The sequence below is a fragment of the Fusarium fujikuroi genome, chromosome FFUJ_chr03 (genome assembly GCF_900079805.1).
Source record: "Fusarium fujikuroi IMI 58289 draft genome, chromosome FFUJ_chr03".
NCBI classification, from domain to species: Eukaryota; Fungi; Ascomycota; class Sordariomycetes; order Hypocreales; family Nectriaceae; genus Fusarium; species Fusarium fujikuroi.
Window position 1 is genome coordinate 3,864,308 of NC_036624.1, and position 25,602 is coordinate 3,889,909.

A 25,602-nucleotide genomic window follows, 5' to 3' on the forward strand; every position below is an offset into this window, starting at 1 on the left:
GTTGAGGCTGACACGCTTTCTCACACTGGCCCTCTCAGTCAACTTACAAGAAGATAATTGTATTTTGTTTCTGTTAAACTTATTATCAAGCCTCTTTTCTCAACGATACTCACAAACTCTTGCTCAAATTCACATAAACCATCTTTACAGTAATGGGGATATGACGAAAACTCTGTCGATCTACCAGCACAATGTCTAGCAAGGATGAGGACACCAAGTCTTCGGTACCTAAATTTGCATCTTTTAAGCCAAAATCCGAGACTTCCGACTTGAAAGCACCCAAATTCTCTTCTTTCAAACCAAAAGACAAGGACAAGGATAGGGGCACACCCACAGGATCTAGCGCTAAGGACGAAGGGCGAGGGCGAGAGCGAGAACGCGAGCGAGATTCCAGGAGGAAACGAAGTCATCACCATTCTGATTCACATCGCGACCATCACCGGCCAAAAAAGCATCGCACAGACTCTCGTGGCCGACACCGTGAGAAATCGCAAACTGGTCATTCTGAAGCATTTGAGCACCGCCCGCTCACCAAAGTTACACGAAGCAGTGACGATGCATCGCGTCTGTACATCATTGACACTAAAGGGGATCCCTTAATCATTCGCTATGGAGGTCTTGACCGGTCTCAGGTTCCTGTTTACTATCGTGATGGTTATGGAAAGGTCCTCGGCACACGAGGTCGTCTTGTAATTCATCGCGATGGACCCAGAGATCAGTTCAGTCTACGTATGCCTGGTGAAGGTTCATATGCCTTGAAAGATAGGGATGGTTTGCGCTCCAGAAACTGGCGTATAAGACCTACACCGTTGAGAGTCAGGAAGCAAGAGATCGATAGTCAAGGTGAAGAAGACGGCGACTTTTTGGCACTAAGCTCATCGAAGAAGCGTAAACACTTGCATCAAGCCTCTGACTCTTCAGAAGATGAGGAGCAGCCGACTTATCGATCCATAGAGGGAAAGGCAAAACCACGCCAATATGATGGCAGCGACTTGGAATCCGAGTCAGACGCGGTTGCAGACGATATCAATGTCGACCAGAATAATCCCCTGAAATGGAAGTCAATTCAGCTCTCGAGACGTGTCAAGGACCAGCCAGATGATATAGATGCATGGCTCGAGTTGGCAAACCATCAAGATGCCCTTTTAAGAGCAGGCGAGGATATCGATCACAAGGCGCTTGAAGCTGAGGTACACAGTTTTGCGGAGATCAAGCTGCATATGCTTGAGTCAGCCTTGTCTAATGTATCAAGCCACCAGGATCGTATTCGAGTGCTCATTCCTCTCATGCGGGAAGGCATAAAAGTATGGAATAGCAAAGTCGCCGCCCAGAAGTGGCTTGATCTGCGCGAGGATGAGGATAAGAGCTTCACTCTGTGGAAGACGCATCTTAATTTTTCCATGTCTAATATTTCTGCTTTCCATTTTGACACCCTCAAGCAAATACACCTGGATAGAATACGGCATGTTACATCTCGATCAGAAGTGAACATCGAGCCCGAAGACTTGAGGGAAGCTATCTACGTCTTTCTGAGACTTACCAGGTTCATCCATGACTCTGGTTATAAGGAGCTTGCAGTCGCAGCCTGGCAGGCTTTTATAGAACTTAACTTCTTCCGGCCCATGCCACTGGATGACCAGAGTGCAGCGTTCGGTCCGCTTCGAGACTTTTGGGAGAGTGAAGCCCCGAGGATAGGAGAAGCAGATGCTCAAGGTTGGGCGAAATTTGTAGCAGATGGTGGAATAGGCGATGCTCCCGAACCACTACAGGATATCAAAGGACCCGAATACCAGTCCCGAGATGACTACAAACGATGGGCAACCCTAGAGAGCTCACAAGCCGATCAGGCTCGAATTCCCGCTAGAACCATGGACGCAGGAACAGAAGACGACCCATTTAGAGTGGTAATGTTCTCTGACATCGAACCACTTCTGTTTTTCGTTCCAAAGAATATGCTCCCTGCTGTACAGGAGCAAGTGCTGGACGCATTTCTGATATTCCAGGGATTACCCCCAACATTCTGGTCCGACCACTGGACCGAAGAGGCGTACCATGATCAGTTCCTTGCAGTTTTCACATTACACATGGAGTCGAGTGCTCCCACGCCACTATCGGGAGACGAGGATCCGACTGAGATCCAGAGGAAGTCCCCTCCTTTCCACCAGAACCCTCTTTGCGTCTCGGAAACACTCGACGTCCTTTTCCCTCACTCAGAATGGTTCTCCTATCTACCCTCAAGGAATAGAAAGAATGACGTTGAACTTGGATTTATGGCCAACGCAACGAAGCAACTGGTTCACAATGCCAACTTTGAGGGTTTAGCCACATATCATTTGGCATTGTCTCAAGTTCAAGATGGCTCCAGTGTTAAGAAAGCGGCCAAGTCTTTACTGAAGCGTTATCCAACAAACCTTGGTCTTTACCGAGCGTACGCTATTGCTGAATATACAAATGAAAATCACGAAGTTGCAGCCAAGGTATTGTCATCAGCGACTGAGCTTGCGTCTGTTAGTAATCTGTCTTCTCCGACTTTGACTCGTCGCCATGCTAACGAGTTACTGCAGAACTCACCAACAACAGATGTGCTTGCTCTTTGGAGAACTTGGTCGTGGATGGAACTTCAGAGGGGTGATATACAGCTAGCAGTTCGAAGATTATGCTCCTCTGTGGACGATGCTCTTCGAAGGTCGGCTGGAACCCCTGAAGTATCATCGACACATATTCTCAAAGCCCACCGAACTTTCTCGTCTTTAGCAAGTGACTTTATTTCCGGCGCAAACCTCGAGGATGCCAGTACTACTACCGAGTGCTTAGTCCTGTTGTCGTACTTGACTTCTGAGAGCTGCACAGAACCGATGTCGGCATCACAAGGAAGTATTTCGGCTGCGATAGAGACAGTGCACCGAACATCTCTCGAGTTCAAGTCCCGAGGCTACCAAGCATCTCGTGCTCATGAGCAATTACTACAGTTTGCGTCGAGGCTACTATACTTGCACGCAAGCCGAGGGTGAGTCTTAATTCAAAGATTGTTATATTATCGCTAACAAAGCCAAGACCTTTTCGTCGCGCATATCTGCTCGAGCAGCTGAAGAAGTTCCTGGTGTACTTCCCGAGGAACACCATATTCTTATCACTTTTCGAATGGGCCGACTCCAGTCTTCGCGTCATTGACGAATCGAGAACGCTTCTGCACGAAACAGTCTTGACTCCAGCTCAGGATTGCCTGAGTAGTCGAATATTTGCCGTCGATCACGAGATCGAACGGGGAAACGTCAACACAACAAAAGCAGCTTTTGAGCACGCCGTTTCAAGTGACACTTGCAAGTTTAACACTTGTTTGTGGATATATTTGATCAGATTCTGCAGCACACAAAGAGAGCTACGATCAAAAGCTAAGGATACCCTGTTCAGAGCCCTGAGGCACTGTCCCTGGTCCAAGGATGTCATGATGGAGGCTTTCCTCACTTTGAATAGACAGATGGATTCTTCGGAACTCAAGGGTATCTTTGAGACCATGACTTCGAAAGGCCTAAGAATTCATGTTGATCTGGAAGATTTTTTGGATAAAAGGGAAGATGCGATGCGAGTAGCGAAGAGCCAGCGAGTATAGGAGCCAACTATATTTTGGCACTCCAAATTGAAAGTTACTGTAGAAAGCTTACCACGATTGACGATAGTAATAAACAGGCCAATTGGTAACTTGAATCAGTCATAATTCTTCACCGGGTTTCCATGTTATTACATTCTGCAAGTCCAGAACGCCAAAAATGATTGGTCGCAAGATTAGACCGGCTTTGTGAATTTATTGAGGAAACTGCTATAGGGGCTCTACATGTTCAGGATTGCTTATGGTAAGATAGTGTCGAGAGCTGACGCTCGCTCGCACCTAAGTTCATCGTAGGAGTTACACCCTTGACCTCGGAAACCGAATACGCCTTGCACGCCGGAGACACCATCGCCAAACTGTCTAGCATGATGGAATCTTGAACAAAAGTAACACTATGCGCCTGGGAAAGAAGAACACGCTCTATAAGCCGCCTTGAATCGAGACGGCCAGAAGGATCGTTCCTAACTGCTTCATGTGCTTGAATCTTTGACGAAGAACGGGCCATACTCGTTCATCTCGAGAAATGAATCCTTGGTTACACTTCGAACGCTGCGGGCACAGATGTACTCGACGTACTCGGCATTGAGACTTGCAATGATGAGATAGATCTCGCCGTTGATCCTGGGAGACCAGGAGACGTGTGAATCTATTGGACGCGGGCCCAGTCAGGGGCAGTGCCTTAGCCTCTGAAACTCAGCCCTGCTTAATACTCCATAGCGTCTACACAATAGCCGAGCGCGTGAACAAGAAGACGATACCTCCGTATGTGACGAACCTGGCGCTTATTCAGAGCAAGAAGGTCTTAATAAGAGCATCAAGATGCCGCCACAGAGTAGAGCCCAAGGATCCCTTAGTCAAAGGCGACCAGAAAACAACACCCTGCAAGTTGAAGCAGCAGCCATGAATCGACACAGAAACGATCAAAGACGGGCGAATCTCGAGAAGATCGCCCGTTATATCATTCATCCCCTCAGCCAGTCCCCATACAAACATGTGGGCATGGATTTCCTCAGTCGATGCCGCATCAAATGCAAAGACATGGACTTCAAAACCGGCCAAGTGGGCAAGCAGACAGAACAATTCATCCAACCTATCCCCCCAAAAGTCGTTCAGCAGTGGCTTGATGAGACCAGACCACCGCCCAAGGAGCGTCGAGATATCGTCAATGAATACTCCCACGAGTTCCCTAACGATAATCAGTGGGAGGCTACAATGATATGGAGACGCATCAACGCGTATATATATTTCTGAGTCTGAAAATGCCCAGGGAAATTGTGTCATGGCCACTCATACTCAATGGCATCATGCGAAGTATGGGCATCCTTTTCTTCTTCATCTTCTTCATCTTCTTCTCTTTTACCCTTTTCTTTCTTGAGACTTAACAGTAGAGCTGACAACAACTATTAACAGCCCCAGCAATTCCCGCTTTGTCAACCGCCTAGGTGAAGAGAACGCCAACTGGCAACTCAAAGGTGTTCTTCGACAACACCTCCCCAACCAATCAAACTATGATCGCCCTCTTGATCCCAACAGACCTCACGCTATTTGCTATCTTGCAGATGGAGCAGAACCGGTTGATGACATGCTCTTGACCAGCGAACTCACCACCTTGCTACTCATGGCGACCGACACAGCCCTCAAGGCTACTTGGCAGAAGCACAAGCTGATCTCGGTATGGGACTACCTCGAATTCTTTTGCTCTTTCGCTGACACGAGTTACTTGGATAGGTGACCCTCATTACTGGCTCGTACAGGGCTGTTCGGGTGTCCCAGTGCGTCCTGGATGCAGAGACGGGGAGTATCGAGATACGTAAATCGCCTCATATTACTTTTAACAAAGGTTTGTTGGCCGAGTGGGCCAAATATTTGACTCTAATGGGCTGGGTGCTCGGTAAGCCAGCAGGGCAGACAGTGTGATTATCGCGATATATTGTGAGCGTACCTATTTTGTTTCGAGAGTCGTTTTGGGTAGGAGTTTGGCGCAAATTAAGACCAGACGTTACTTGGAAGATTTTAAAAGAGAACTGCAGCTGGAGGTGCCGGAGTGATAAGTCATCCTGGATATCAAAGTTGAGTTTCCCTCGCATGTATGTGAAAGTAAAGGTGTTCAGAGCAATATGTGTGCAAGTCTACATAAGGTAGTAAAGGGCCTCACCGAGCCTTAGCAGTGACCGTGATTTGCATCGTGAACCTAGTTCAGCTGAGTACTAAAAATAGCACACACCATAACTAGGTAGGTATGCATAACAAAATCATGAGATCTGTAATAATACTCAAAGAAAGTCATCGGATTTATGTAGAGTATGTAACAAGCACGGCTGTGTACCTTTCCTTGACAAGTCGTCATGGCTTTGTTGTGTTGTGTTGTGTTGTGTTGTGTTGTGTTGTGTTGTGTTGTGCTGTGCTGCGCTGTGTTGTCTGGTGGAGTCAGAACAGGGGCGTTTAGGGGTCTTGGAGTCTTTATAGCGTGTCTAGCGCTGAAGCTGAAGCTGTCGTGAGCTGTCTTGGGCCCGAGCTTGATTGAATGTGAGACCATAGGTTGGATGTGAGATTGAAATGAAGGGGAGAAGAAAATGTGGCTTTGATAGACCCTTTAATAGCTGAAGAAAAGAAGAGGCCGCCAGGTGTTGACTAATTCACTGACTGTTGATCACCTAACTCAGTTTCCTGTTTTCTTGCAGTAACTACCTACCTAACGACCTTGATCAATTGGATGTTCTGAGTCTAGAACATGCAGGGCCCAGTTACAGCTGGAGACGCCAGTGAAAGCCAAGTTTTGGCTCTGACTCTGGGTCAAGGTCAGACTCAAAGACAGCGAATAACTTCACGAATCCAACATCACTTGATCGCCCTCTCCTTTCTCCGCTCTCTCCGCTCTCTCACCTCTTCAAAGGTTAGAAAAAACAAAAACCCACGTCAAAATCATCACCATAAAACCAAAGCCAAAACCAAAAACATGGCTCATGAGCTCAAAGCTGGCGGAGGTGCCAGCGAAGTTACTCGCTCCCTCTCCAACGTCGACCCCATCATCAGCGGCCAACTCGTCAAGCTCTTCCAGTCTCTGGCCGATCGACAAGACAAGAACTGGAGCAAGGAGAGACTTGACTCCTTCATCAGAGATGTTCAACAAGATGTCTCCTCACCCGCTGTCCAAGATCTTCTCGCCAGAGACCACCTCGATCTGGATGGCTTCATGGCCTGGATGACGTCGTCTCATGCAGCGGCTACAACCCCGCCTAGACCCCAAGATCTCTCATATCCCCTTGCTTCCTACTTCATCAGCTCCAGCCACAACACTTATCTCACCGGGAACCAACTCTCAAGTGACAGCTCGACCAGGCCTTACACCGAAACTCTGCTGCGGGGCGGGCGCTGTATCGAGATCGATGTCTGGGATGGCGATGAGTCTGACCCCGAGGGCACGAGTAGTCCTTCCAGCAGCGATGAGGAGAGAGGTGTGAAAAAAGTCAAAGTTGTAAGAAAGACAAAAAAGAGAAGCACTTTTGGAAAGCTCAAAGAAAAGCTCGCAAAGACGAGCCTCCGTGATAAGGAGGAGTCCTCCGACCCCAACCCCGACCCCGCCTCCGGCCAACAGCCCGCTCCCGCTCCCGCTCCGGGCGCCGATCCCGAGTCTACGGAGCCCGAAGCCGCTATCGTTGAGCCCCGTGTGCTGCACGGCTACACCCTCACCAAGGAGATTTCCTTCAGAGCTGTCTGTGAGGCCATTCGCGACAGCGCCTTTGTTGTTAGCGACTTGCCCGTCATCGTCTCCCTTGAAGTCCACTGCAAACCGGACCAGCAACTTGCAATGGTCCACATTATGAAGGAAGTCTGGGGCGACCTTCTCGTCCCAGAGCCCGAGAGCGAACCTGATGCCCTACCCAGTCCAGATGAACTGCGTCGAAAGCTCATCGTCAAGGTTAAGTATGCACCACCTGGTGCAGATGCCACTCAAGAGGAGAGTGAGGAGGAGGACAGGGCACCAGCCCCCGGTGCTCAAGCTGGTGATGCTCCGCCAAAGAAGCCAGCAAAGATTATACAGGAGCTGAGTCGTATGGGCTTCCATGCGCGGGGCGTGTCTTTCAAGAGCTTGACGCAGCCAGAAGCTGGTATGCCCACACACATATTTTCCCTGTCAGAGAAGAAGGTCATCGATGTGCACGAGAAGCAAGCGTCTGATCTGTTCAACCACAATCGACACTTTCTCATGAGAACTTATCCTTGGGGTCTGCGAATAGGATCATCCAATCTCGACCCTTCTGTTTTCTGGCGCAAGGGTATTCAGATCGTTGCGCTGAATTGGCAGAGGTGGGATGAGGGCATGATGCTCAACGAAGGCATGTTTGCTGGAACAGGAGGATATGTCCTCAAACCTCAAGGTGCATACTCATTCAAAGCCATCTCATGAAACATTCATCTAACTTCTATTAGGCTACCGTCCAAACCGCAACGACGAAGAAACCGAAAACACCATCATCCGGAAATCACTCCATCTCACAATCACAGTCCTCGCCGCCCAAAACATCCCCCTCCCACCAGGCGACACATCCACCAGAGGCTTTGAGCCCTACGTCAAAGTCGAACTTCACGTCGAAGGACCTGATGAATTCCACGGCGGCCCTGTCCCTAACGAAGGACACGAGCGCGAGGGTGAATACAAGGCCCGCACAAAGACACACCGTGGCAACATGGTTGACTTTGCTGGTGAACGTCTCGAATTCCCCCCTGTGCCGCATGTCGTCGATGAACTCTCATGGGTGCGATTTACAGTGCGTGATGATGAGATTGGAAGGGATGATTTGGCGGCTTGGGCTTGCATGAGACTTGATAGGCTGGGTAATGGGTACCGGTTTGTGCATCTCATGGATTGCGAGGGTCGCATCACGGATGGTGCGATTTTTATCAAGGTTGATAAGAAGTTGGTTTAGCTGGGATGAAGCGGCAAAATGATGATGTGATTCTATGTTCTATTTAGCTTGCATATGCGTACAATGAGAGCCTTTTTCACAAAGGACAATATTGCTTATTTAGTTCAATTCAACAGCTGAACTCAAAGAGAGCTGCAATGTAAGTTTCGCCCAAGTGTCAAGATAGCGACGAGCACTATATGATTGAAGTAGCAAACACTAGCATTACTTTGTTCACTGGAAAGACTTATATAAGGGATCTTGTGAAGCATTTCTCACAAGACATCTGGTTGAAAACACATAGACACAAATGAAATTCAATTCAGGAGCGAAGAATATATCATCTCACTCGATAAGTAGCTAACACTAACACGCTAGAATCTCTCTCAAGCATCCATACTTAGTAGTCGTTGTCACCACTGTTCTTGTTTCCCCTGAGCTTGTCCTCAACCTTGTCCTTGACCTTGTCGAGGAAACCACCTGATCGGCTGTTGTCGTTGTCGTTGTCATTGTCACGGCCAGATCCGTATGTGTTGCTGGAACCATAAGAATCGTTGTCCTTGTTGCTGGAGCCATAGGAGTCGTTGTTGCTAGAGCCATAGGTGTCATTGTTGCTGGAGCCGTATGTGTTACTGGTGCCGTAAGAGTCGCTGCTCTTGTTACCGGAACCGTAGGAGTCGTTGTTGCTGGATCCATAAGAGTTGTTGTTGTCGTTGTCTCGACGGCTGGAGCCGTAAGAGTCATTGTTGCTGGATCCATAAGAATCGCTGTCCTTGTTGCTAGATCCATAAGAGTTGTCGTTTTCATTGTCGCGACGGCTGGAGCCCTGATATTCACGTTAGTTATGGAGGATTTGCTTGGCCTGACAATTCACGTACGTAGCTGTCGTTGCCGCCGCTCAGACCAGAGTTACCGGACGAGCCATAAGAGTTGTCGTTATCATTGTCACGACGGCTTGAGCCATAAGAGTCATTGTTGCTGGATCCGTACGAATCGTTGTTGCTGGAGCCATACGAATCGTTGTTGTCGCGGCCAGATGAGCCCTGAGCTGTGTTAGTATATACGAGAATAAAGGACTAGTGTGCACCCACGTAGCTGCTGCTGTTGTTGTTGTTGCCAGAGCCATAAGAGTTGTCGTTGTCATTGTCACGGTTGGACGAACCGTAGCTGTTGTCGTTGTCGTTGTCACGTCGGCTGGAGCCCTGAGATAGAGTTAGCTTCATGGGAGGGTGGATAGAACTGAGAGAACATACGTAGCTGTTGTCACCGTAGCTGTCAGACATGTTGATTATTGAAGGGGTTGGTTTGAGAGAGAATAGATAGTTGGTGATGTAGATAGTTAGATTGTGCAATAGTATGAATGAAAAATAGTCCGAACATGAGAGGGCAAGCTTCTGTTTAATACCTATGTGAGAGAAGCTCCCTCCCTCCCCCTCCAAGCTAACTTGGAGCTCCCCATCTTCATCATGTGGATCAACAAGCTCCCCCTCCTCCCTCCTCCATCACAGGGAGGAATGACGTGCCGCTGTTCCATTGCGGCATAGACCTTATCTTAGAAAGCTGAGGCTACATAAACTAGTGAGCAGAATGTTTTAGCTTCGGAACACCCCATGTACTATACGTACCCTGCAACCTGCGAGGCTTGGTAGATGGGTATCAGAATCCTGAGACGATGTGATCATGTCCCACAAGGAACGCGCGTTGACTGAGCTACATTGTTGTAGCTGTCGTGCCATGAGGTACATGTGCTCAGCCCAAAGCTAAGTTTAGCCTGGGAATTTGAAGCCGGTGATCAAACTCTTGGGACTCGCTGTAACCCGAATGTCCTTGGAATAAGCTCTCTGTGATAGACCCTGCCAAGAAATCGAACGTAGATACATCTCACGATACTTGGGTCCCTTGATGCCCCTCCTCCCCCTCCTCTATCACTCTGTACTGTATGGACTATATTTGCTTTTCGGCAAAAACCTGTTGTTTGTGCATTGCTTAGCCAGTGAGTGCGACATTCCCACGAATCAGCCTCTTGTGCAAGCAATTGGCACGATCAGCACGTCTCAGCTTGTCTTGTCTGGTGTCGTCATGTTTCCTGTCTGTGATGAGATAGCTCAGGCAAGGTACGTATTGCAGCCTCTCAGGCCATTGATCTGCCTGAAAAGCGCATTAGCCTTGATCTAACAGGGAAACGCTAGGCCAAACAAGCAATGAACGGACCCTCCGCGACCCAGCTTTGCAGGGTCCAAACCAGGTCCCAGAACCTGGACGAGCTGACCTGTAGGCTCCACGGACTGTGGCTATGCCAGCTCTGAGCTGTATCGGTACCAAGCTATCGGCATCGAGAACCAAGTTGCGGTCTAACAACAAGAGTCCAGATCTTCAGGGCCCGGGTGATCGACTCAGATCAAGGCCGAGGAGCAACGGACATGAACTTTGGCCTGAAGCTTCGCCATGAAAGACAAGGTGAAGCAGAAGTGGGCACTTGAGAGGAAGAATCGGCATCAGAGGATGAAATTGTTTGAGTGACATTCCCTCCCCTCATTTGCCAAGACGGGGTCTAAGTCAAGATCGCGCTCGGAATCGGGCCTAGCAACCTTGTCTCGACTCCCCACTCAAGTTCCAGAACAACTGCTCACTCTTGATAGTGAGAGAATACTCCGTAGGTGCTGTAGCAATGGCAACCCCGCTTCACCAGGACCCTTGCCTTGGCAATTGATCCTTCGATTGCCTATCGTAGCTTGTTTCCTTGATATTGATGAGTGCATTCCCAGATTTTCATATCTATTAAGGTCGTATTATCTTATATGAGCCGGGTATAACTTGCAATCTTCGTCCCCAAACAAGTTCACCAGGTTCTGAGTTGGTGGCAGGCCAACACGCCTCGCTGTTCGGTATTCCTCAGACCACCACACCAACAAAGACATCCAAGCTAAGTCAAACTTCTGGGCATCCAGTTCGTGCCCTGTCCAATACTCTCTGTCCCCACGTGTGGTGATTGTCCGTTCTCAGCAAACTATCGTCGCCCGGCGTGCCCGGCTTCGTCAACGGAGACATACCCAATTCCTAGTAGATCTCGATCTGCCTCGAACACAAATCGCCTATTGAGGCTAGATACTCAAGCACAAATGACACAATTGCATCAAGACTCGCGACAACAAGCCCAACACCAGTAACGCCCACATGCTTCCTGCGGGGTTTCCCACGATAGCCAGATGATCAGCCCAACAACCCGAAACCCCTTGAAATGTTTCACAACGTCATCATTCCAGAGCGTAACTAAAGTTGCGAACAACTGCCGCCTGAGTTACTTTGTCACATCCTTAATGCAACGTGCAACAAGCTGGTCTTTGACTTTACGGCAAGCATACACTTTCTGACCCGGCAAGGTCAAGAATTCATCCAGAACAGTGCATGCGCACTATGGCAACATTGTGCCGAGGATGTCATCTTTACAGATGGCTAGACCTGTCAGGCCCAGGAAGCGCGCCGCTCATCATGGCAGGTTCCGCGCTTGCACCGTGAATCAGTGCTCGACCTCCTCGAGTTCCCCACCAAGCTACCCCAATAGCTGCTCGTTCCACGTCTAACTCTCCACTAACCAGAATTTGCAAGAACCGTTGCTTGACTGGTTCCCTTAGTACGGGATCTTCAATTTCATTCATGGCTTGAGCAGCAATCGTAAACCATTCTTCCACCAGAGGAAGAGGTAGGTATGGAAGTGAATCAACTAGAGCTAAAGCAAGTGAACTCTGCTGAGAATGACGTTCCTCCTGAGTCTCTTCCATCGCAGCTTGTGCGATGATATCTGCTGTTGGTGGCAGCAGACTCGTCGACGCAGTGGAAATTGAAGTTCGAAGCATCTCTAGAAGTGTCTCCGATAGCTGCGGCTCCAGCTCTGCGATGGGGAAGGGAGGTGATACTATCTGCATCACAGTCTTGAAGGCCACTCTGAATTGACGCGAAGAGATATGCTGCGGGAATGAGTTGAACAACAGAGCGATATAGAAAGGTGTGAGTTCGATGGTGAGAGGGCTATGTTGAGGGCAAGATATGGTTGATAGAATGGCGCTATGTGCGGACTCGAAGATCTCAACCATATTTTGTGTCGTGGGTCCTTCATGTGAGATATATGCAATTGCTGGTTTGATTATGAGAGCATCGCATGCATCGGTTGGTAGAGTAAGTGGTAAGTGTTCAGAGATATTAAGATAGAATAGGTCCAAGGTTCTTTGTAGATATGTCGTTGATGTTGATGCATCTTCGGAAGGTCGGAATTCTTGGAGGAAACTGTGGCAAGCAGGGGCACTCCGAGAGATCGAATCGATCGAAGTGAGGTATGTGAAGTTGTACACTTGGAACGCGTTGTTGCCGTTCCTTGAAGAGATGAAGAAGATGTTGCGTAATATGCGAAGAGATTTTGATGCGATGACAGGAGCAGCCATATCGTTGAGCATGCGCGGGTCAAGGAGGCTTCGTGAGACAATCGCCTGCAGAATAGCAACAGTCCCAAACATGAGCTTCCTCAGCAGGTTCCATAGAACTGGCCAGGTGCTTGTAATGGTCTCCTGGGTCAGCACATTGCCCTCAAGCGCTGGATCTATGTCGCTCAAACGATTCACCCTCCACATATCCAATACCTGGCTGCTAAAGGCAAGAAGAGCGTCTTGTGCGGCAATCACAGCTTGTGTGTCTGTGGCCTGTTGAACAGCATACCCAGCAAGCTTCGCCAGGGGCCCCATGTTGGCTAGAGTAGGTCGCCTATCAAGCTCCTGGATAAATCGAAACGAGGGCGTATTTGGCGACCATGCGAGAAGATGGTTTGGTGATTCGACAACCTCGGAGCTCACTGCCGCCAAGAATTGGCCGTGGCCGAGGCCCTCCTCAGCTGTCACCGTCCATACAATAAGAGGCAATAGAGCATTGCAGTTGATGAGACTTCGATGGAAGTCAGACAGCAATGGAAATGCAAAGTTAAGTGCCATGACAACCGATGCGCCTGCGACCGGGCCATCTTCGTCGCGACTCTCGAGTGCCAGATTTGCCGCCATCACTACCGCCTCTTCAAGAGTATTCCTCATGCCACGCGACAAAGATTGCCGATTGCTGGACTCCATTCCCATGAGAACACCAGTCAGAACCAAAAGATGCTGCCATCGCCTCGATCGATCGTCCGCTCCTTTGACGACAGCGCGCGTCCATTCTTCACAGCTCAGTCCACCGCCCTCATGAGGTTCTTTCCGATCGCGATTGGCGACTTCATAGTTATGGATGCGCGCGGCCGCGGTATTGTATATGCTGATAACTCGAACCGAAGTGCGGATGCCGCCTGGCTGGAACCATATCGCAGGGGCCGTTAACAATTGCGACGTGAGAAGGCCAAGATTTAGAGGATTTGTGAGCTCGGTGAGGAGATGTGTTGTCGACCCGATGATCTGCTCGGTCTTTGCAGCATCGTGGACATCTGGGTAGTGCTGCAGAACTGTTCTGAGAAGTCTATCGGAGGACATATCGACGCATTCGGTTTGTATGGTGAATGTGAGGGGGTTGTCGATGGAGAGTTGATGATGGATCTAGGTTGACAATTCCGAGGTCGCGGTTGCGGTTGCGCATGCCGACTTCACGGGCTTTTGCCGAGGCCTGGGGATGACGTTCCGGGAGCACCTTCAGCTCCATCAGCACCTTACACCCCTGTCCCCTGTCACTACTAATTCCAACACCCCATAATCATAATCATATTCAATCCTATTCCCAACGACACCGCAAGAATCGGCCAAGCTGAGAGCTATTGCAGCCTCCATGATGGCAGGGTATGTTCAGATTGAGTTCCAGCCTTCTTGCAAACAAAGTGCTGATTAATACAAACGATAGATGGCCCTGCCAAATACTCCTCCACCAGACTATCAAACGCCGCGATTCCCGTCCCTGAACGTCCAGACTCTATATGACACCACCGCAGACAAACAATTTACCCTCTACTATGTCTTAGATGTTTGGCGATTTACTTTACTATGGACTCTCATCATATATGCATGCTTCCATATGGGGGCAGTTCTGATCGCCATGTTTACCCACGGTTGGAAGAAGTCGTCTTGGAGATATTTATGGGCAGTACCTGTCATCTATCTCGTTATTGCTGGGCTTGAGGCTGTCATGGCCGGAAGCATTGTTGGCTTAGTGTAAGTTGTGTTGGTCTTGCAAACTACTTTGACTAAAGAATTATTAGGTTGGGAGCTGTTTACTCTGCCGGATACTACGAGATGAACACCTGGATCCCTTGTACCTGGGGGTTCATCAACGTATTGGTACTCATTATTTCCTCTTTCTCAATTCAAGGCGGACTTTGAGGAGGGACTACCTATTCCACCTTGGGCTGGAAACCAGCTTCGATCTATCGCAAACCACCGATACCTTACGACATCACAAAAGTGGCCATTTTGCGCTTGATTCTCTGCACAAGGAGGGTTACTTAACTTTAGGGTATATGGAAAGGCCACCGATTCCACACTACGTATTTGTCTGAAGGCCAGCCCAAAGTAAGCTGCGTTGACTTCAACTTGCGTTCTGTCGAGTGTGCACTTTGAGCATTGAAATTATAACCATATACCATGTACGGGAGCATTGACCGGTGGAAATCTTTGGAAGAACGTCTAGCTTAGGGCATCGGTGCATAGCTTTGTTTACAATATACCCGTTGTCGTTTTTGGAAGCAATTCCATACAAATAGTGTATATCAGCCTTCGAAACTTCAGGGCTTAATAAGTGCTGCCAACATAGCTTGTCTGTGCATGAAAAGGCGTCTTCCTTCTTGCATCCATGTGATCTCCTTTGTGATATCAATTCCGCGGTCACATTATCTCAAGCGAACTGATATCGACAAAGTACCCCTCATTAAAAGCTACCTCAAATTCCGAGTTCGATTTCCCCAACCTCGAAAACCAGCGCCGATGAGAAGATAAAAACAGGCACCAAATCGTAAAACGACTCATTAAAGCATTCCGAAGACCATTCGTGTCATCTAGAACTGGCCCAGTATCTGATCAAAATTGCTTAAGGCCATTTGTGGTATTTTTACAGCGTTGACAGTGTTTTTGATGGGGGCCAGATAGCAGCTTCATGTACCTATAGCTCATCGGTACTTTGACTTCCTGGCCACCCTGGAGCCAACGCTCAGGTGGATAGGTCAGGTCCACTAAGCTCAGATCCTCCAAACTCATGAGCTAAGGCCAACAATCTTGATATTGTTCTCTGCCTCACAATCCAAGACTGCAGACGCCATTCGGGGACGAGGGCCAACACGCCTTCTGATTAAGGACTTTCCATTTCTTTATTTAAGTGCCAAAGACCGCCTTTCGAACTTTCCTCTTCTTTTCACGACTCTTCTCAGAATTTGTACGTTCATCTCATCATCTAATCTTTCATCAAGCTTCATATCAACCCCTGAAGACCTCATGAGGTCCTATAGACTATTTTCTGACTTTTCATCAAAGAAAACCATGTCTGAAACCACGCAAAGCTCGAGTGCTAGACCCGTCAACTTCAGCCCTTCAGCTGCTCATCATCAAGCATCACCTACTCATCATGACTCCTTCTCCGGCCACTCTCGCTCTCTGGACGAACTCATGATCCTGAAGCCCTACTTTGCCGGCCAGCCCAAGTCACTCTCTGGTATCGCTCTTCGAGCTTTCTGCCTCGGTATTACCTTGGCTTGTAGTGCTATCTCTATGGGAGCCATTCTGTTCTTGACTTCTAGCCCTGCTTGGCGTGTTCCGTTCTTCCTGTTTGCACTCTCAGCTTTTCACTTTCTTGAGTTTTGGACTACGGCCGAGAAGAATACACTTGTGGCTAGCATTGGAAGTTTTCTCCTGACCGCAAACTGGCCAGGATACGCCATCGCCCATTCGGCTGCGTTTATCGAATGTGCCATCGTCAACATTTTCTTCCCCAATCGACACTGGGCACCCTATGGCACCGGCCCTATCCTTCTGCTCCTTGGCCTTGCCATGGTCACCGTCGGACAGTACGTCCGATCAGTGGCCATGTTGCAAGCTGGAGCCAGTTTCAACCATCATGTCCAGACCAGGAAGAAGGATTCCCACGAGTTGGTGACTTCAGGCATTTACTCAATCTTCCGCCACCCAAGTTACTTTGGATTCTTCTACTGGGGGCTGGGAACACAGCTGGTAATGGGCAACGTGCTGTGCTTCTTTGCCTATGCGGCTGTTCTCTGGCTGTTCTTTAGCAAGCGAATTAATCACGAGGAGGCCAAGTTGATTGAGTTTTTCCAAAGCGATTATGTCCAATATAGGAAGAGAGTGGGAACAAAGATTCCTTTCATCGCTTAGAATATGTGAGAGAAGAGGGGGGCGATCTAGACATAGGCACATGTAAATACAGCCAAGACTAGAAATGCTTTGCAGATTACTTACAATAGGACCAAGTCCTGGGGCTACAGTTATAAGACCTACCAGGCCAAGCTTTGCCTGCATTTCATCAACATAAGTTTTAGAAAACACAATCCGGCGGCTAAGGTGAATGAATGCCCTAGCACTTCGTCATGTTAATCTATCCCTAATGACAGTCTTCAAAATGGTAAAGTCCCATATATGTGAATATAAGCAAACGAGTTCTTAATAATAGTTTATCAAATATGTATCGTACCAATACGGTAAATGTGCTAGCTGAGCAATACCACACAGTATCCAGAAACTTTGTCCATAGTCAGGGCACTTTAACTCGATACTGTCGTCATCTGTTTGCTAACACTTCCATACTTTGCTTGCCAAGCGTAGAAGTACATCAGTGCTGCAAAGGGTTGCCCAAATATGGTGAATGATACCCAAAAAATACTGTTACCAACTATCTTGCCAGTGTGCCCAAGCTTCATGTTTTCAAGAGGCTTGGTCAATGCAATAAGTGGTAGTTGAAGGAACATACCTAGGAAAGCAACGCCTGCGACCGTTAGTCGTGTAACTGTGATTCAGGATATGTGAGCTTACCAATGATGTTATGTGTAGGGACACCGACAAGGATCTCGTGAAGAATAGCCGAGACCAAGAAGACAGCAAAGCTGGCAGCTTGAGGACTCCAACCACGCCCGATCATAGGCATGTACAGGTGACGCTTGAAATACGTGTAGACAGGCTTGTTCCACGTGCGCCAGTATGCTCCTAAGCTCTCGCTGTTCCACCAATCGTCATAGAACGACCTGTCGCCAAACCTCAAAACCTCGGCTAGGGCGTTGAGGAACGACTGGAAGAGTGCGAAGAAACCGGCAAGCCAGATGACTAGGGAAATGGTTGAAAGCTTAAGTAACCGTTCCAAAATAGACATGAGGTCAAGGGAAGCGATCTTGTCGAGCGAGTTCCTAAGGACAGGTGCAGCATACTGAGCACTCGCAACCCACATGAACACGCTGAGGCCAAAGATCTCTCCAACCCGTTTGGCCACAAAGACCCATCTAATTTTATCGGTGCGAGGATACACGGGCTGGTATACGAGGGTGGGCGCCCACCAGAAGTAGACCAGGTTGCTGAAGGTGATGTTCTGGGGATACGGGCATTGCGTATACAGCTCAGGTACCAGTTCCCGTTCTCCTTCCACGGGATGCAGGTAGGCATGTCTCAAGTCTCGGTTGGTGAAAGCATATGATGCAGTCTTGAGCCAGACGGTAATGGCGTGCATCTCAGTCAAGGTGCCGATGAGAGGATGATGAATCTTGAAGTACACGACCCAGGTGGTGAGAACAAGGGCAAGTGTGATGTTGAAAAGATGAGCCCATGCGACAACAACCCAGGTCTTATGAAACCTTTTGCGCTCCTGCTCTGAGGGGCCACCAGAAGGTGAATCATTGACACGCTTCAGAGATCCTCGAGCCTGCTGAGCAGCAGCCAGCTCAATCAAGTAGGCAGCAAGGAGATGGCATGGGATGAGGAAGTAAAGGAGTAGACCCAAGTAAATATCTTGACGGCTGTAATCATGACACCTCACGCAGATCAATACACCATACTGTAGGCTGTATTAGCTGGCTGTCCGAGGCATAATTGATGGGCGGGAGATGAAGCATACCTTTTGGATGTTCTCAATCATCAATCGCAAGTTTCCAACAACTGCCAAGCATTAGCAACCCAGCAGATAACATCATGATGAGGGGCATTGAGCTGCTTCCATACCAAGCACAATGACCATGAGGTTACGAAAACCAATAAAGCTGGGAGCAGCATCGGAATCGTGACTCAGACATGAAGGCCTCGTCTGTTTGTGAACCGCAGCGACGTGCCTGTACTTCTGGCCAGGCTTCTTGGGGGTTTTCGTCGTGGCAGTTCCGTTACCGTTTCCGTTGGTGCTATTGTTGGGCTCGTTCTGTGTGACGTCGTGGCCGCTGCGCCGGGAGACAGAGGCCGAACCATTCGAGGTTTCTATGCTCGTCACTGTGGCCGAATTCATCTTGTGAAAGCCTTGCCTAGACGGCAGACTGATTGCGCGCAAAGTAGAAGCTCAAGAAATTAGGTGAAAATAAAAGAAAAGAAGGAATTGAGCAGAGTTGCCGACGGAGATACGACGACCTTGTTAACGTAAAGTTGTTTGGGTGGCGGCGATTGTTACAAGGATGATAAGATACCGAGGGCGCCAATGTCGCAGTGAATGAACCACCTACAGCTTCGAGATGAAGCACGTTAAAGACTTTATCGAACCACAGGAATGTAGGAGATAAAGGGTCGGAGAAGAAAAGGAGGTGAAAGGGACATTCCAATTAAAAACAAACAATCAATTGAGTTTCTTTCGCAACGGCCGCTCTCCTCACTCTCTACCTCAGTTATCCCATCTCGCCAAGTACATTCATTACCTGTAAGTTAGTACTATTATGCAGAGCAACCATTTTGGCGCCTCTTCTGGCGGGGCTGTTTGAGCTTTTTCGCTCTGGTCATTTTTAGCAGCAGCTCAGGGACTTTTACAGTGAGGCTAAAGACAATCATCAACGCTAAAGGGGGCCCGGGAGCATAACACCCCTGGCTTCCGCTGCATTCTGAGCGTTTTAATGGATCGACGAACCCCCCCCCCCGAGCCACTGGCTTGTGGCGCTGCAGGGGGAAGGCATGCGGCAACAGGTCGCAGGCCCCAGAAGGCTTGCAACTTTGCGACTGATATGGATCAATGTGAAAGCATGTGAAAGTGCGGTTGTATTGCATGCTGTTGGTGAGATGCAACAGTCATAGCATGAGCGAGCTAACGCAGTAAGCTCGGGTAGAGCCCGTGGGTGACGAATCTGCGCCCCAACAATTCGATGTACGAAAGGATATTCACGCATGTGCATGTCTTTAGTAGAGGCACTTTATCTCGTCAGATCTAACCGTTGAGAGTCTCAAGTTTTGGAGAGTGAGAGGTCATGTGACTTGGAGTTTTTGGAGAAAGGCCTGACTCCCAAATTCAGGCTGGCCGGTTAATCATCGCTTGAATTGATGCTTCGTAGCTCTGAACTTCAACTGAAGCTCACGCGCCTCAAGTAACAGCATCGTCTTTGCTCGTTCTTTATCAAATCAATTTACCACCCCCAACGTCTTCTTACAGGAAACCAATCCTCATCATTGCATAATAGAAACTTCGTCTAACCAGTTATTCAGAGATCATCCAACCGCGACCTCATAACTGCGTTGGTTGTTCATTTCCATCTCGAAAGACCCACCCCTGCGACGCGCTTCTCAAGAAGGCTATTGTGCATGCTTGATACCCCGAAGAAAATTCGTCACGATGGCCTATGAGCCTCGTGGTGATCATGGTGGTGGCCAGGGCCAAGATGGGGCATTTGTCAAGGTCCGAGGCAGGCGTAAGTTCACTCATCATACTCAGTGACATGTCTCCTGTTGTGTTTGCTTTGCCAAGCTGCTCAGTGGCAGAAAAATATGAGAGTTGTGGGGGAGATGCTGCTTTATCAAATGTGTCTGTTCCATTTATGTTCAAGGGACGGCTGTCATTTATCTGAGCAATCGAAATGTTTGGTTTTGGCCAACCTCATGCTTAAAAGCAGGGGTTCTTTCTGGGGCTATGAGAGAGGTATTCGAATACACATACATCATAACCTGAAGACTTAAATCACAGCTGATTTCAAACTGACGCTTCAACTCCAGGACCTGTGACTGACTATGGTGCCACTATAACACACTGGCAACATGATCGTGCCCCTAGCTATAAGGGAGGATATACTGGCGAAGCTGAGCGACCTAGTGTTAGCTATATCGTTGATGTGAGTAGCGTTCTAGATGAACAACTGCCCCATGACTGACATCAAAATAGATGCTTCCACCTGCAGCTCGTGTCACAAAAGCTGCCGACAGTATCCCTATTAAGCACCTTCACTCTTCTCTTAACAAGATCAAGCACCCCATCAATGTAGTGCGGTGGACACCAGAAGGTAGAAGGTTGTTAACAGCTTCGACCAGCGGCGAGTTCACACTATGGAACGGAACAGGCTTCAATTTCGAAACCATTATGCAGGCTCATGATTCTGCCATTCGTGCTCTGGAATACTCGCATAGTGACGACTGGCTTATCTCGGCGGATCACGATGGAGTTATCAAGTACTGGCAACCAAATTTCAACAATGTCCAGAGCATCAACGCCCACACTGACCCTATTCGAGACCTTGCTTTCAGTCCAAGTGATTCCAAGTTCGTCACCGCAAGCGATGACTCGACCCTCAAGATCTTTGACTTTGCTCTGGGACAAATGGAAACCAAGCTTGAAGGTCATGGATGGGATGCAAAAAGTGTGGATTGGCATCCTACAAAGGGACTGCTTGTATCTGGTTCGAAGGACCATCTTGTCAAACTTTGGGATCCTCGTACTAGCCGTTGCTTAACGACTCTACACGGCCACAAGAGTACTATCACAAAAGTACTGTTTGAAAAGGTCCGTGGCGCTTGTCTCGCGACATCTGCAAGAGACCAGACCGCTCGTGTTTTCGATCTTCGCATGATGCGTGATATCTGCCTTCTCAAAGGCCACGAGAAGGATATTTCCACTCTCACATGGCATCCTATTCACCCTAATCTTCTCAGCACTGGTGGTATGGACGGCTCGCTATTCCACTATCTACTCGATTCACCAAACCCGCCTCCTGGCCAGTCCTTCACCGTTGCACCTTACGACAGCCCTGACCCATCATCAGTAGCCGCCCAGTCAGTATGGCCAATGCACAAGGTGCCTTATGCTCATGACTACGCTATTTGGTCCCTTGACTGGCATCCTCTCGGGCACATTCTGGCATCAGGGTCTAATGACCGCATTACGCGTTTCTGGAGCCGTGCCAGACCTGGTGATACAGATGTTTTTCAGGATCGCTATCATATCGGTGAAGCAGCAGCCGAGGCCCAAGGAACCTGGGACCGCCGTGGTAATCGTCGGCAGCGCCAGGAGGAAGAACAACAAGAGATGGAAGACGAGATGGACGCTCTTGTTGACCAAGACGCACCGAAAGCTGCTGTCCCTGGACTGCCTGGTATTCCTGGACTGCCTCTTGGCGGAGGCCTACCCGGCCTTGGTTCAAGTATTCCACCTCCTCCCATTCCTGGTGTCGGTGCTGGCTCAGGTGCTCCTCCACCTCCCCTACCATTTCCCTTACCTGGACTCAATGGTGGTCCACCGCCGCCTCCCTTACCCGGACTGGATCCCAACAATCCTCCAGATCCAGCGCAACTCCTCGAGCTTATGAAGAAGGCGGGCGTGCCTCTGCCGCCACCAGGAGCACTACCGCCAGGAGCCCTGCCCCCTGGACTCATCCTACCACCGGGCAGCATGCCTCCCCCGCCCGGAAGCTTTGCCATGCCGGTTCCTCCACCTCCCATGCATGGGTTTGATGCCGACAAGGCGGATGCCCGACGGAGAGCTCCTCTACCTAGTCAAGAGGAAAGCTTGCGCCATGAACAGCGACAAGGAAAATACACGAGAGCGAGATAGGAGAAGCACAGAAAAAGAAGACGTCGATGATCCGCACCCTCTGGCGCTGGTGGTCTACGTAATGCTGACTCTGGAACAAACATACACTGCATCCTTACAGAATATGGCACAGGTTTCAAAAACTGTAATGTATATATCAATCGAAAACTTTTGTATACCCATCATTCATTTGAGCCCTTAGGCAAGATGCACATGCTATCGCTAGTGCATATAATTCTAAATGCTAAAACATGTAACATAATTGTGACGCTCGCATATGCAGCCGTATATGTTATAAATCCGTTGAGAGCTGGCAATAGAGCATCTCATGCCATTCATTCCTGTATACAGAGACCAGTATTCCCTTTCCCACTGTACAAATGCTTGGTAGCCATCTATTTCTTAGGGAACGCCTTTTGCTTATCCGCGAAGTCTCGAATCACAAGGGCACAGGTGTGGTCAGAACACAGACGCCGTCTTCGCTGAGGAGGTAGCTTAGTAGCAAATTCGAGACCGCTAGCACGCTCAACAGCCTCGAGGGGAACCTCGAAATCGGTGATGGGCTTAGAGTTAGAGATAGGAGCGTTAGGGAGAACGAAAGCGCCCAGCGCAACGTTTCCACCAACGCGACCATCCTCAGCAAAGATCACCTTATAGAAGTGCGTGGGCACAGCAACTGAAGGAGGGGTGCCAATCATCTCATACTTGACATACCACTTGCCATCGGCCTCCTTCTTGGGAAGGTAGAGAGGGCCTGTGACGATGCGGACTGAGGGATACTTGACTGTCAAACGACGGCAGAAGTCCTCGAAGTGAGCCCAGTAGTCACGGTTGAAGCCGTCACCGACCTGAGGGCACATGTTTGTGAGGTAGAATGTGTCGTCCATGGCCTTCTGAGACCATTTGCAGTCGGCAGCAGGAACTTGATGACCACGGTCATAACCACTGCGGTAGTAGTCCTTCAGCAGAGCTCGGAACTTTTGTGGCACAGAGTCATCTTCAAGAAAGCTGCTGTGCTTTCGATCACCATCGCGAATGGCAAGGGAAGCAGGAGTAATATGCTCGACTACCCAGTGAGGGTTTCGTGTACGACGATCGTAAGAAGAGACAAGGCCAGAGCGATTGGCGACATCGGCGATAGGGCCTGGAAAGCCGTAGTCGAAAAGACCCCCAGGGTTGACGATGGCGCTTGGGTTGATTGGCAGGCCGGAGGGTGCAGTGGCTGGAGGTTCGAAGACTTGGGCGGGAGGAACAGCGGGAGACGCGGTGGGAGCAGGAAGAGCGGCGAAGGAGTTTGAGGTTGTCAGAGGAGGCGTAGCCAGAGTATTGGTCTCCTCGACACGTTTACCGCCTCGAATAGAGTAAATGGCGGCAGTGATAGCAGCACCACCTCCTGCGCCTAGGCAGGCCATAGTAGCGAGAGTAGTCTTAGACATGATTATTATCCCTGAACAGACGAAGCCACGGAAAAAGAACGTAGAATCGAGTTTGATCTTAATGAACGGAAGGACAATAGTATGTGGGAAATCAACAACCGGAAGTCAGATCACGCGCGATCTTTGCCCAATGGTGTTGAGTTACAGTGCCTCGTGATATTGAGATCGATCACAGGGTTTGAGATAGCTTTCGAGCCGACCCGTAGAAATTTTGGGAGCTGAGCTCAGAACGGAACGTGGGGGGCCGTTGTTTTGCCGTTATCGGTGGATTTTAGGGGTCTTGGGGCCTGTTATTTGACGTCACTGGGCGGTAGCTTGAAGTTTGAGAGTAACAGCAAATATGGAATATCACTAGATCCCGATGTTGACGAAGTAAACATAGAGGAATGCACAAGAGCGACAGATACTGAACGTCTACTTGCCTTACAGATAGCATGGATTCAATTCAAGGCAGGGGATGAATCATGTAGGGATTGTTCTAGACACTGAATGATTCAGATTGATTCATCAAGGTGCGTGGCTCGTGAGACTCGACAATGTAAGTTGCCGTGTATGACAAGACACGAGTTCATCGAGAGCCATCCACGAGGAAATGTAATTCTTGAGGGCCTTTCAACCTCGAGACGTATTTTGGGGTTGAGGCTCAGTGGAAGATCACATTATGTAGGTGCCTGTTAGCGTGGGCAGTAGCGAATATAATGCGTAGCATTACCTACGGTGTGGGGGATGACAAAGACGAGAAATTGATTCGCGCGCAAATCGCATCTTGAAACTTAGCTCAGACAAGGTATGAGGCGTCATGATGAGAGGAGTTGTAGAGTTTATATACGACTCGCATAACCGCAACGAGGCTTCTATAAAATCCAGCCTAATGTTAAGGAGCCAATGACTCTACTGTAAAGTATGCGAATAGTTACGTGTTACTCAAGTCACATATAATACAACCCCCACGATACCAGCCAGGGCAGTTATGGATATCGCTATAATTAATAACGCACTATTAAGTGATGTCTCACTGTTTTACTGCTCGTTACAGCTACTACAATCGAAAGAGGCATGGCAATTCGTAAGCCAGGCGGTCAACGAGACGCCGTGATCCAATGATGCGCAGATGCTGAGACGTGAGAACCTTGAGGGACAGTTTTGATGGAGACGCACGGCCTCATGATGGTGTAAGTTGACCCCCAACTCGATCCTCTAAAAGCGTTCTAAGGGGCTAATTATTTATAGCGTTGCAGTTACTCTCCTCCTAGTTGAAGCACGAGGTTGAAATAGGAGCTCTCTTAAACGAACAATTCCTCATGTTAGGGCCTAGATGTGGTTTCCTTGTTCTATCATGATCCATTGTCGTCAGGGCCAGGCTAATGCGCATTAACAAAGCCCCATCCTCTTTGTCATTTGCCTCTGCAAGGCCCTTGAAACTTGCATTCAGCCTCAAACTTATTTCTCTTCTCTCTGCTGCATGCAAAGCATTTTTTATCACCCTCTTTGTCCTCTCATTTGTCACTGAAGGCTCTCGTTGTCATTGATTAGATATTTGAGTCGAACCCAGACTAACAAGGCCCCCGCCCACTGCGCTAAACAAAACCGCATCGATATTCCCCTGGTCGTTCGCTACGTCAGACCTAGAACCAAAAAGATCTACAGCTTCTTTGCTCTTGCCTCTTAGGTTGCGCCCATCACAACCTCGACTTCAAGTCTCGATCCCTCTCGATCCTCTCGAAACTCA

At 48.9% G+C, this 25,602-nt stretch overlaps 10 protein-coding genes; 6 read left to right on the plus strand and 4 right to left on the minus strand.

The window, feature by feature from the left end:
• Positions 1 to 191: 191 nt before the first annotated feature.
• FFUJ_03289 (uncharacterized protein) lies at positions 192 to 3,610 on the plus strand (the record flags this gene model as incomplete). XM_023575121.1 has 2 exons in its annotated part: positions 192 to 3,007; positions 3,055 to 3,610. The coding sequence occupies 2 exons, from the start codon at positions 192 to 194 to the stop codon at positions 3,608 to 3,610; spliced, it is 3,372 nt and encodes a 1,123-aa protein (XP_023428356.1).
• Positions 3,611 to 4,426: 816 nt separating this feature from the next.
• Positions 4,427 to 5,524, plus strand: FFUJ_03290 (uncharacterized protein; the record flags this gene model as incomplete). XM_023575122.1 has 3 exons in its annotated part: positions 4,427 to 4,842; positions 5,018 to 5,279; positions 5,336 to 5,524. The coding sequence occupies 3 exons, from the start codon at positions 4,427 to 4,429 to the stop codon at positions 5,522 to 5,524; spliced, it is 867 nt and encodes a 288-aa protein (XP_023428357.1).
• A 1,039-nt stretch (positions 5,525 to 6,563) lies between these two features.
• FFUJ_03291 (related to phospholipase C) lies at positions 6,564 to 8,535 on the plus strand (the record flags this gene model as incomplete). XM_023575123.1 has 2 exons in its annotated part: positions 6,564 to 7,986; positions 8,039 to 8,535. The coding sequence occupies 2 exons, from the start codon at positions 6,564 to 6,566 to the stop codon at positions 8,533 to 8,535; spliced, it is 1,920 nt and encodes a 639-aa protein (XP_023428358.1).
• A 379-nt stretch (positions 8,536 to 8,914) lies between these two features.
• Positions 8,915 to 9,797, minus strand: FFUJ_03292 (probable DDR48-heat shock protein; the record flags this gene model as incomplete). XM_023575124.1 has 4 exons in its annotated part: positions 8,915 to 9,340; positions 9,393 to 9,557; positions 9,606 to 9,716; positions 9,768 to 9,797. The coding sequence occupies 4 exons, from the start codon at positions 9,795 to 9,797 to the stop codon at positions 8,915 to 8,917; spliced, it is 732 nt and encodes a 243-aa protein (XP_023428359.1).
• Positions 9,798 to 11,957: 2,160 nt separating this feature from the next.
• On the minus strand, positions 11,958 to 14,015 carry FFUJ_03293 (related to peroxisomal membrane protein PEX17; the record flags this gene model as incomplete). Its single annotated transcript, XM_023575125.1, has 1 exon — positions 11,958 to 14,015. The coding sequence occupies one exon, from the start codon at positions 14,013 to 14,015 to the stop codon at positions 11,958 to 11,960; it is 2,058 nt and encodes a 685-aa protein (XP_023428360.1).
• Positions 14,016 to 14,568: 553 nt separating this feature from the next.
• FFUJ_03294 (uncharacterized protein) lies at positions 14,569 to 14,852 on the plus strand (the record flags this gene model as incomplete). XM_023575126.1 has 2 exons in its annotated part: positions 14,569 to 14,684; positions 14,732 to 14,852. 2 exons carry the CDS (start codon positions 14,569 to 14,571, stop codon positions 14,850 to 14,852), a joined length of 237 nt encoding a protein of 78 aa, XP_023428361.1.
• A 1,149-nt stretch (positions 14,853 to 16,001) lies between these two features.
• Positions 16,002 to 16,850, plus strand: FFUJ_03295 (related to STE14 farnesyl cysteine carboxyl-methyltransferase; the record flags this gene model as incomplete). The annotated part of the gene is made up of 1 exon (XM_023575127.1): positions 16,002 to 16,850. One exon carries the CDS (start codon positions 16,002 to 16,004, stop codon positions 16,848 to 16,850), a length of 849 nt encoding a protein of 282 aa, XP_023428362.1.
• Positions 16,851 to 17,236: 386 nt separating this feature from the next.
• Positions 17,237 to 18,951, minus strand: FFUJ_03296 (related to diacylglycerol acyltransferase; the record flags this gene model as incomplete). XM_023575128.1 has 4 exons in its annotated part: positions 17,237 to 17,457; positions 17,505 to 18,513; positions 18,574 to 18,614; positions 18,678 to 18,951. The coding sequence occupies 4 exons, from the start codon at positions 18,949 to 18,951 to the stop codon at positions 17,237 to 17,239; spliced, it is 1,545 nt and encodes a 514-aa protein (XP_023428363.1).
• Positions 18,952 to 20,253: 1,302 nt separating this feature from the next.
• FFUJ_03297 (related to polyadenylation factor I subunit 2) lies at positions 20,254 to 22,458 on the plus strand (the record flags this gene model as incomplete). XM_023575130.1 has 3 exons in its annotated part: positions 20,254 to 20,329; positions 20,631 to 20,746; positions 20,797 to 22,458. The coding sequence occupies 3 exons, from the start codon at positions 20,254 to 20,256 to the stop codon at positions 22,456 to 22,458; spliced, it is 1,854 nt and encodes a 617-aa protein (XP_023428364.1).
• A 374-nt stretch (positions 22,459 to 22,832) lies between these two features.
• FFUJ_03298 (probable nuclease NUC1 precursor, mitochondrial) lies at positions 22,833 to 23,873 on the minus strand (the record flags this gene model as incomplete). The annotated part of the gene is made up of 1 exon (XM_023575131.1): positions 22,833 to 23,873. The coding sequence occupies one exon, from the start codon at positions 23,871 to 23,873 to the stop codon at positions 22,833 to 22,835; it is 1,041 nt and encodes a 346-aa protein (XP_023428365.1).
• Between the last annotated feature and the right edge of the window lie 1,729 nt (positions 23,874 to 25,602).